The sequence below is a fragment of the Paralichthys olivaceus genome, chromosome 21, assembly GCF_024713975.1.
Source record: "Paralichthys olivaceus isolate ysfri-2021 chromosome 21, ASM2471397v2, whole genome shotgun sequence".
NCBI lineage: Eukaryota > Metazoa > Chordata > Actinopteri > Pleuronectiformes > Paralichthyidae > Paralichthys > Paralichthys olivaceus.
The window spans coordinates 4,522,344-4,531,872 of record NC_091113.1 but is presented as its reverse complement, the minus strand read 5'-3'; the positions used below and the strand labels follow the sequence as shown (position 1 = coordinate 4,531,872).

The 9,529-nt window shown below is 39.8% G+C and overlaps 1 protein-coding gene across 1 annotated transcript; it reads right to left on the bottom strand.

The window, feature by feature from the left end:
- Positions 1-606: 606 nt before the first annotated feature.
- On the bottom strand, positions 607-1,967 carry LOC109640691 (neurexophilin-1-like). The gene is made up of 2 exons (XM_020104822.2): positions 1,908-1,967; positions 607-1,464 (listed from the first exon to the last, which is right to left on the bottom strand). Exons 1-2 carry the CDS (start codon positions 1,965-1,967, stop codon positions 742-744), a joined length of 783 nt encoding a protein of 260 aa, XP_019960381.2. The 3' UTR covers positions 607-741.
- Positions 1,968-9,529: the final 7,562 nt, after the last annotated feature.

Below are 9,529 nucleotides of genomic sequence, written 5' to 3'. Positions count from 1 at the left end.
CAACACAAGGGTGAAATTGAGTTAATGCCAAGCAGGTAGCATCTACAATCTACAGTTATGGTTTATTGTGAACATTTTACTCATGTATGTGTGTGAACCTTCAAGTTGATGATAATCACGAGTTAACTGGAGCTCGGAACGTCGCCGTTATCGTCTTCATAATCGAGACAACACCAAGTTTCTGGCTCTTTACACGTTTGTTCAGGGGCCAGTTATTCCAGGGCCCCTGCTGAACTCTGGTCCCCCTGAAACATTCACCTCTGACCCGAAGCCTTGAACACACAGCGTCTTACTTACATCACAGTTTCCCAAAGTGGAAGGTGTAATCACAAGTCAAAAACTCAAAGATGTTTAGTTTTTAAACATAAGTTTCAGTTTTTCATGAGGAGCTGGACACAATTTTTTTTTTTTCAACCTATTCCTGAAAAAACTGATTGAAATTGTCACATTTTAAAAGTTTCTAATCATTCTTCAACTAATCGTGTTCAACTACGCAGTGAGAATGATTCTAAATTACAGCAATAATTATATGCATGTCTTTAGAAAAGCAGGCTAATACAACTCTACAACAAGAAATATATTGTGCTAAAGCATGTAAATCACAGTATTTAGTAAAATGCAAGACTTGAAAATATATCGAGAGAAATGCTACATTTGACCATCCCTTCAAAAACGTCCACAACAGCTGGAAACTGGATCTCTCTCTGCGGAGTTATTGAGACATTAATCTCCAGGGTCTGTTCAGCCAGTGGGCAGGAAGGCCCCTGGGTTCTGGTCGCTGTAGTCAGGACAGACTTTCTGAACCAGCCTGTAGTCCGTGCTGTAGAAAGACACGTAGATGCAGAGGACCTGAAAGGGTTTGGAGCACATCCAGGTGACGTGGCTCTGAGTCTGCTCCTGGTCGCACGTCTTCGATGGGTCGTAGTTACACAGCATCACCTTCTTGTTGCGTTCCGTCTTCTCGTAGTCCACCCTGCAGCTGAACGTCTTGGAGTCTTTGGGGTTGACCACACTTTGGCGCTCCAAATCGAACTCCACCTCTTTCATGGGAGGGACAAGGCTGACGGAGACGTTGCCCACACCTGTGGAGTTGTGGCGGAAGTACACTCCAAGAGAGCCGTTCCCGTGGTCCACGATCTTCCCCATTATCAGCAGATTCAGTTTGACTGTCTTGATGTTTGAGTAAAAGTCTCCCCAACTAAACTTCCTGGAGAATTTAGAAGCTCCATGAACTTTCGTTATGGGCTGCAGCTTGATTTTTAAGGATGAGTTGGAGTGTGACTGAGAGTTTCCTCCGAGTATTTCCCAAAGTCCCTGCTTTGAAAGAGGGATGAAGGGGCTGATGGGAAGTTTGGTGTTTTGAACCAGACTCCGAGTTTGAGGCGCCTGGTTCTTCTGTGAAGAAACCTCCTGCTCTCTGTTGACCAAGGTGAAGACGCCATGATGACGTTGCCCAAGGACCAACTATAGACATAAAACCAAGGGAGGAATTAGACATGAAGTATAACAGGAAGTCAAATTACCTAAGAATATAGATTTTACAAAAACTTGCTGTGTAATTAAGAAAGAATGAAAATTTACACCAGGATGAAAAATAATTAAAGAACTTAAAATCCTGCTTTAATTGTTTTTTATTGTAGAAGTACAGGCACAAATAATAAACAGGTCTGTTAGAATCTTGGGAGTGATCTTCCTATACACACATTAAATGATAAAAATGCATCATATTTAAATAGTGTTTAATGAATTTCTGCATTGTAAAACTGGAAAATATAATATTTGAGCCCTAAAATGAAAAATATGGGTGGAAATAATTACATAAACAAATGTATTTAAGAGCCAGTTCTCTGTATCTAGTGGATACACTTTAATTTTCTGACATCTAATTCCGAGTTTTCTTTACTCACCAAACAAGAGATTCCCTTCAGAAGTATCCACGTGAAGCAGCGACCGGCGAGCAGCTTCATATTGCATCAAATCTTGAGAGAAGATCCATCCACTCTCACGTGAAGTTGGTTAAGAAAGAGTTGAGTTGAACAGATACATCCACATGAAACACCAGCAGGAGACTGTGTGTGTGTGTGTGTGTGAGAGAGAGAGAGAGCTGCAGCCTCAGCATCACAGCATCTCACGCTGAGTGGTTTTCTCAGATCTGGAGATTTTCTCCAGCTTTACTGTGCCTGCATTCTCTCTGCTTCACCCCCCCCCCCTCTCTCTCTCTCACACACACACACACACTCTCTCTCCTTTTTTAAGGATATGAAATGTTAACACTATCACACTGTATCTCCTCCCCTTCCCTCTTCCCCCTCACTGAAAACTCGTCCTGCATTAGTTTCTGGCTGATGAAAAAATTCAATTAACACTTAATTGAAATTCTTTTTTTCACCTCTCATGTTGTGTGCAAGGTTAAACAAACACTGCCATCTTGTGGTCAGATAAAACAGTGCAGCCACATTTGATGAGACTGTCCCAACATTAACTACAGTTCATGACCCTCAGGAGAGGAACTTTCTAAATATCTCTTCTCTCTCTTGACATTTTCTCCTGAGAAATTGTCTCCCTTCTGGTCTCAGCCTGATCTTATACTCCTTTATCTTACTCCGCCAATTTTTTATCTGTCTCAAATATCTCCAAATAAAAAGATGATTTATTTCTCAAGAGTTAAAGGAAGGACAAAAAAAAAAGTGGTAAGCAACAAACGTTCCTTTGTGTACGATTAAGCTGAGAATCCACCTACGTTCAAATGTTATGTCCGACCTGACTGACCCTGGTGCTTTATATCAAGTGATAAGTGAGTCTACATGTGTGAACTTCAATACACTCCAGGTGATGTCTCATCTGTATCATACTTCATTCAGAGTTTCTCCCTCAGTCATGAGTGCTTCATGCTGTCGTTCTCTCTTCTGGAGGAATATCTGCAGTGACCACATCCTCAAAAACCATAAACCAACTAAAAGGTGCAAGGTTCTCTGTTAGAGACAAAATACAGACTCCAGGATTGTCCTTCTTAAGTGCCACTGATTTCTTACTTCTAAACTGAATGTTTATGGAATAACCTTGACACTTCTTGACCCGGGAAGGTTTGAATGCAGGAGAGAAACCTCGCACAGGAAAGACAGGTTGCACTAACTTATCCAAAAGGCCCATCCCTGAATATTTAACAGATTTTTCATTGATAGTTATGAAATGGTTGACTGAATTCAGATGTTACTGTTGTTATTGTATGAGGACTAACATAAGAATCAGCAGTGATGGAGACGCAGCTTTTGTTCTGCCATTGCACGCTTTGTATTTATTTGATTCCCGTCTGACAAGAACTGCACTGACCTCAGGCACCTTTAAGATCTGAATGATTGCTGACAACTGAGATATGTTTTGAAAGGGAGTGTCAAAAATGCATGAACCCCAATAAAAGGGATTTATATTTATAAATTATTTTATTCTGCTTTATTTATTATCTTTTGTTTTGCTGGAAAATTGTTTTAAACAGTGCTTCCTGATCTCAAGTCTTTTACTTTTGTCTCTGTGTTGTTTTTAATGATACCTGTTGAACGGTGACTGAGGAAAATGTGCTTTACAAATAAAACTGCCTTTTCTTTGCCTTATTCAGCTGATGTCCACTGACCTGCTACAGTTTCACTATGAATAATATAATTTTGCTGTTATCATATGTTGATGTGTTTATGGCCACTGACACAGCACAGGAGGAAAGGGGCCCACTGAGGCTGCATGTGCACGGGGCCCAGGTTTCACTGGCAGCCATTGTGTCATTTTACAAATAGTTTGCAGGCTTTATACAAGGTTGCGCTCAAAACAGCATGGCACAGATTCAGCAGGAGGATTTGTCACCGTAACAGATAGCATCTCTATGCGGGACCATTGTCTTATGCAATTCTTATCTAATCAAAAGCAATGTTCACTTAACCATTACTGTTTAAAAAAAAAAAGAGTTTACTTCCTTAACATGTACATTGAGTGTTGGATTGAGTTAATTTTCCTCATTGATATGAAGGTTAGGAGCCGGTCACACAAAGAAGAATGTGTTGGCGAGGAAGTAAATAAAATATTTGCTCCCCCCCCCACATTTTCTTTGTTCGTGGCTCAGGGTCACATTGCAGAGTTTTGTTTCCCTCAGAGATTCGGTTTCTAAGCTCTGGTTTACGGTAAGGAATTCGATTAATACGCGATCAAATGTCATTTATTCAAAACCAGAGGCCACTTTCCTTGTATCGAACGGACCTTTGGCAGTTGTAGCCCAGAAGTTAAATTAGCAATAAAAGATTAATTAAATCCAATACATTTGAATTTGACATGTTTAAGATGGTTAGTAGTTCAGCTTTATTTTTTATTTATCAGGAGTTATTGAAGTCGGCTACTCCTCAGTGGTGATGGAACTTCTCCAGTGTCGTTTTCGCAATTTGCTTGTGTTGTTTCTATTTGCATGTGTTTTTTCTTAATCTGCAGTCGATGAGTTCTCTCGGCCACCATAGAGACAAACTTTACAAAGTATGCTAGCCAAGGCCACCTCGTTAGGAGGATGTGTTTCTGTCGACAAGTGCGGAAACAGCCAATAAAGTCAAGTTCACTTTTCACCTTAGCCAATCAATCCTCTTGGACAGGTGAGTTAGATGCTGGAGGTGAAAGGTCAAAGCACCATTTTTACCTGAACACCTGATGACAGCCGAGTTATCATAGTGAAAAGAAACTCGGTTAAACCATGGAGTGAGTTATTTCAAGTTCCTTCTGTGTTTGCGTGTTTGTTTTAACAGTATCACGTCACGAGTGGATTAAAAACAACAGCACTGAGGTCAGACGCCATTTTTAAAGCTTGTGTGCTCTTTCACAGGTGAGTTGAGTCAACTTCTAGCTTGTAGCTAACTGGGGATGCTAACTGCCTCGTGATTAAACGTGTTAGCGATAAATGTCCGCTAGCTTAAATGCTAACGGGTGCATGTAAAGTCGCTGCGGTCACGTGGTGGCATCGTTTCGAACCCCCGGTCAGGCCAGTCGCACTTTGAAAACCGATGCGCGTCTATTTGTAGTTTTACGGTAAAGGTCATTGGCGCAGAAAAAAGACAAAATTTAATTAAAATGAATTCTGGACGATTTATTTGATCTTCACACATTAATATAATGAAATTGAATTATATATATATATATATATATATATATATATATAATAAATGTGTGTGTTTTATGAAATTAAAGACAAAGTAAATTTTTCATTACATCACTTATAACTTGCTCATATTAAATATTATTATTATATTATTATTATTACAAAAAATCATTGAGAGGTGACACAGATCTATCACCTCACCCTTGTTCATGGCCTCCACTGTCTGTATGTCAAGCTTCAGAAGATCCTATGGTAGAATTCTTGAAAACAAAAGGTAACTTCGTGACTGAGGTGGAACATCTGTCACCTTTTTAAAATAACAAAATGTTTTCGCTTCAGTGAAGAGGGTTGGAACTAATGCCTGGGACAAACTGGATTCACGGCTGCTTCTCTGATATGCTCCTTCTCACGCACATCTGTCGTTCACATAGGTGTGTATGTGTGCTACGGAGCTACCACGTGAGGTTTCTAGCATGACTTACGTGTTTCCTCTAGAAAAAGTTACCCATGTACTCAATCAAATGCCAGAACTCCGAGATATGAAGCTGTGAACTGGTTCTACAGTAACGTAACATAACATACTTGGCAACAGGTTCATGGAGTGTGTCAAATTATTGGTTTGTGACATTTAGACAGACATTCAAACTGTGGTTAAAGATCATTTTTACTGTTTACACTGGCAGTCTGGTCGCTCAAACCCAATAACATGGGCGTTGCAGTGTTGAGTTGATTGAATAACCTTTATGCTCCCATCAGAAATGCTCATGGAGTTAGCATTAAGTTTACTTTATCTTGACTTTATTCTTTGGTCAGGTTTTTATGAAGTCCTTCAGAGGAGCTCTCAGAGCCCCAGGAGAAGATTTCAGAGATTCCAGAGAGAAACTTTCCGAGGAGTGGACGGTGAGCCCAGCGGACCGATCCTGATGCCTGCAGTAAGAAGGATGTGAAATAAAAAACAGACAAGTATTCCGCACTACCATGGGGTCAGACTAAACTTTACACACGCATATAGATCTGAAGGCAGATAACATACAAACTCTTATCAGTCTCACGCTATCAAAGTTTAAAATCATTTCCTGTGCCACAGTCGACGTCTTCTCTTACACACTTGTTAACACTTTCTTCCAGTCCAAATATTTTCTACAGCCTCTTTCAAAACGGATCTCAAACAAAGACCCAAAACTCTCACTTTGACTGAGCAAACATCTGCCCGCAGTTGGTAGAAGTTATTTGCATAAGTATAATTTTCTAATACACCCATGTGAACCTCCTCTGCATAAATCTTCCATCAGTAATTAGTGTTTACAGGCCTCTGAAAGGTGCCACCTTTGTTTGGCTTCTTCCACCATGGATCAAAGAGCCATGGGTTTCAAAAGAGCATCTTATGAAATGTTAATCATGCAGGTGCAGCAGCAACAGGGTCACATTTATAATAAATCATCGTAGGAGAGGAGAAGCTTGTTTTTTTGGCACAGTCATTATATTTCATTGGCGATATGTAATTGAAGTGACTCAGCTGCATTGTGTCGATCGTGTAATGTTTGAAAGGATATATTAATTTAATCACAAGTTTTGTTGGAGTGAAAGATTTGATTACTTACTTGCCAACAGAATGCTTCATTTTAGACACTGTCTCTGTTTCAGACTGTGTTTGAATTCCTCTAAAAACGTGATGTTGGCGTGGACAAAGCAAATGACAGATACCATTGTTGACATCTATCTAACAATTCCCTAAATATCTGGCTGTATTTAGCCGGCATATCTTGAGAGCATTTCATCTTAACTGCTTCTCACTTAGCATGTCAATTGTTAAGGGCCCAAGAAAGCTCAGTGTGGAAATTGGTGTAATTTGGAATCACGATATGATTGATATTAATAGACTTTGAATAAACAGGCGACCAGTGCTGTTTAGCAGCAGCTGGGAGTCTTCGACATAAGTGACATTTAACACGACAACAGCCCATTACCACAACAGCATGTTCGTGACAATGGCAACAATAACCACCAATTCAGCCTCATGATTTGAGCTTCACCGAACACAGGTGAACTGATCTTTGTTTTGCAGCGGTGGCCTCAGGTTTCTGTCACAGGTCTTCACTCGCCGTGGCTCAATTGCTGCAGGTCACTGTTACACATTCAGAAAGAAAGCTGTAACCATCATTAGCGGAGGACAAACAAACTGCCGATACCAACCAGGCAGCTTTTGAACATTATCTATCAGTTAATCAAGTGTTAAACCACAGTTTTTGTTTCTGTTGATACAGTATGTAATCATCGGGTTTTTATTTTACTTCCTTGTAAGTTTGCTGTAATTACCCTTACCACCGCAAAGGTTTATACTGGAAACCCTGAGATAAAAACCGACACTGGTTTTACCTGCTTCTACAGTCGGTGATTTAAACCATGATTAAACATCTCTCAGTGTTTCTGGACAGATTTGAAGAAGACAAACAGAGGGTTGCGTGCCTATAATCCACTCCTACCGGATTGTCATTCCATCGCTATTGTTCCAGTTGTGGTATACCCTTTTGTTCCGCCTATCACCTCATTCTGCTGATTGTCAAGATGAGCTTTAAAGCAAATTATGAAGTATGCACAAACTAGAGCTAACTTTCAGTCCTTCTGGGTGTTCCCGACCAGTGGTGGTGAAAGTACTCAGGTAGAAGTACAGATACTTGTGTTAAAAGCTACTCAAGAAACTCTGAAATGTACTCAGAGTATAACATTAAAAAGTCCCCCTCTGAAAGTCATTTCTATCTGTATCTGTGCAGAGCAGAGTCAGACTCATGTCACTTTGATAAAGTTCTAAGTCAAAAAACAGGAATTAAAGCAAGAAAATATTTGTGAGCATGAAAAATAATCCTGGAGGAAACCTGTACAATTTAGTGAATTGAATATTCTTCATTTAAATATGGGCAGAGATGGGGAATGTTTTGTGTCTGTACTTCGTTGTGGACATTGTTGACATGTCAGCTACTTCACTTTCTTCCATGTTGTCACTCCTTGAATATGCACTGTGCCTTTCTCTGCGTTTGAGTCTCCCCCTCGTCTGCTTCGTCTGGATAAATCTTTTACACTGTGTTCCGTAAGTTGGGATAGAAACTCAACCAGGAAACATTTCTGTGTTCTTGTCCATTTAAGTTCAAATATGTCTTGATGTTGGGAAGGCGGGTGCTGGATGATGCAAAATAAAATAAAGTTTTGAAAATGTCAGAAGTAGAAAGTACATATATTTTTATGATTAAAAAATCTACTTCAGTACATTAACAACGTACTTACCCTTTGTCACATCCCACCTCTGTTCCTGACAAATTGTATTCAGGATAATGAGGTAACTATGACCTCTGAGCACTGAGATCTAACCAGTTAGTCTTTGAGTCTCAGTGAACATTTGTGTCAAATTTGAATTGATTCTGTCGAGGAGTTGTTGAGATATGTTTAGAAGGGTGGACGCACCATGAGAAAACATAATGCCACTCTCTGTCACTGGGGCAAAGACCAATGTTAATCATTTAAAATGTGAAGAGTAACTGCTAAAGATAAAGTGTATATTAAATTAATTCTATGTTCTGGTTGCAAAACTAGGACGTAAGAGAATCAGCAAAACTTAAAGGTCCAGTGTGTAAGATTTAGGTGAAAAGGAACTATTGGCATGTAGAATAATCGTCATGATGTTTTCACTAGTTCATTTCATCTCAATTGTATGAATTGTAGTTTTCTTTTCCCCAGAAAAAGCCATTTATATTCAAACACTCTATATTTACATGGAGGGGACCCTCTCTACGGAGGCCGCCATGTTCTTTACATTAGGCCAGACTGGACAAACTAAACACCTTTTGAGTTTTTATGACAACTGAAGTTTACCACAGGTTCTTTTTCATGTTTGGGAGGAGAGGGTGAGGTGAGGGGTGTTCAGCTGCAACATGCAACTTCACTACTAGATATCACAAAACACTGTACCTTTAACTAGGCTGTTAAGACGTAACTTTTAGAGACGTGTAGAGGAATTAACTGTTGGTATTACAATGGGCTATTAAAATGGCTATTACAGAGTTACTGACCTTGAAGAAGCTGCCAGTATTAGTTCACTTAATTAAAATGCAGTCACACCCCTACTTAATCTGTGTGACTTGAATGGAATTTTTATATGAGGATGTATTTATATTTTTTCGTGTGCCAAAGTTTCCGCATGTCGGCCTGATACACACCTCCATCAAATATTTTAGTTTGAGAAGAGCTGAGTTGGTTGTTGGGTTTATGTGAACATTATCATGTGATCTCGGCAGTGGTGTTTATACGTGTATCTTTCTGTCTCCGTCTGCGGCACCCGGCTGCTCCATCTCTCCTCTAATAACAATAACCGCTCATAGAACATGAGGTCGGCAGTCAGACCTTTTACTTTCCAAA

Bases quoted from the DNA above. Each gene is read 5' to 3' on its own strand.
- LOC109640691 (XM_020104822.2), bottom strand. From the start codon at position 1,967: ATGAAGCTGCTCGCCGGTCGCTGCTTCACGTGGATACTTCTGAAGGGA. The intron at 1,465-1,907 runs GTGAGTAAAGAA...TTATGTCTATAG, and splicing joins TGAAGGGAATCTCTTGTTTG to TTGGTCCTTGGGCAACGTCA.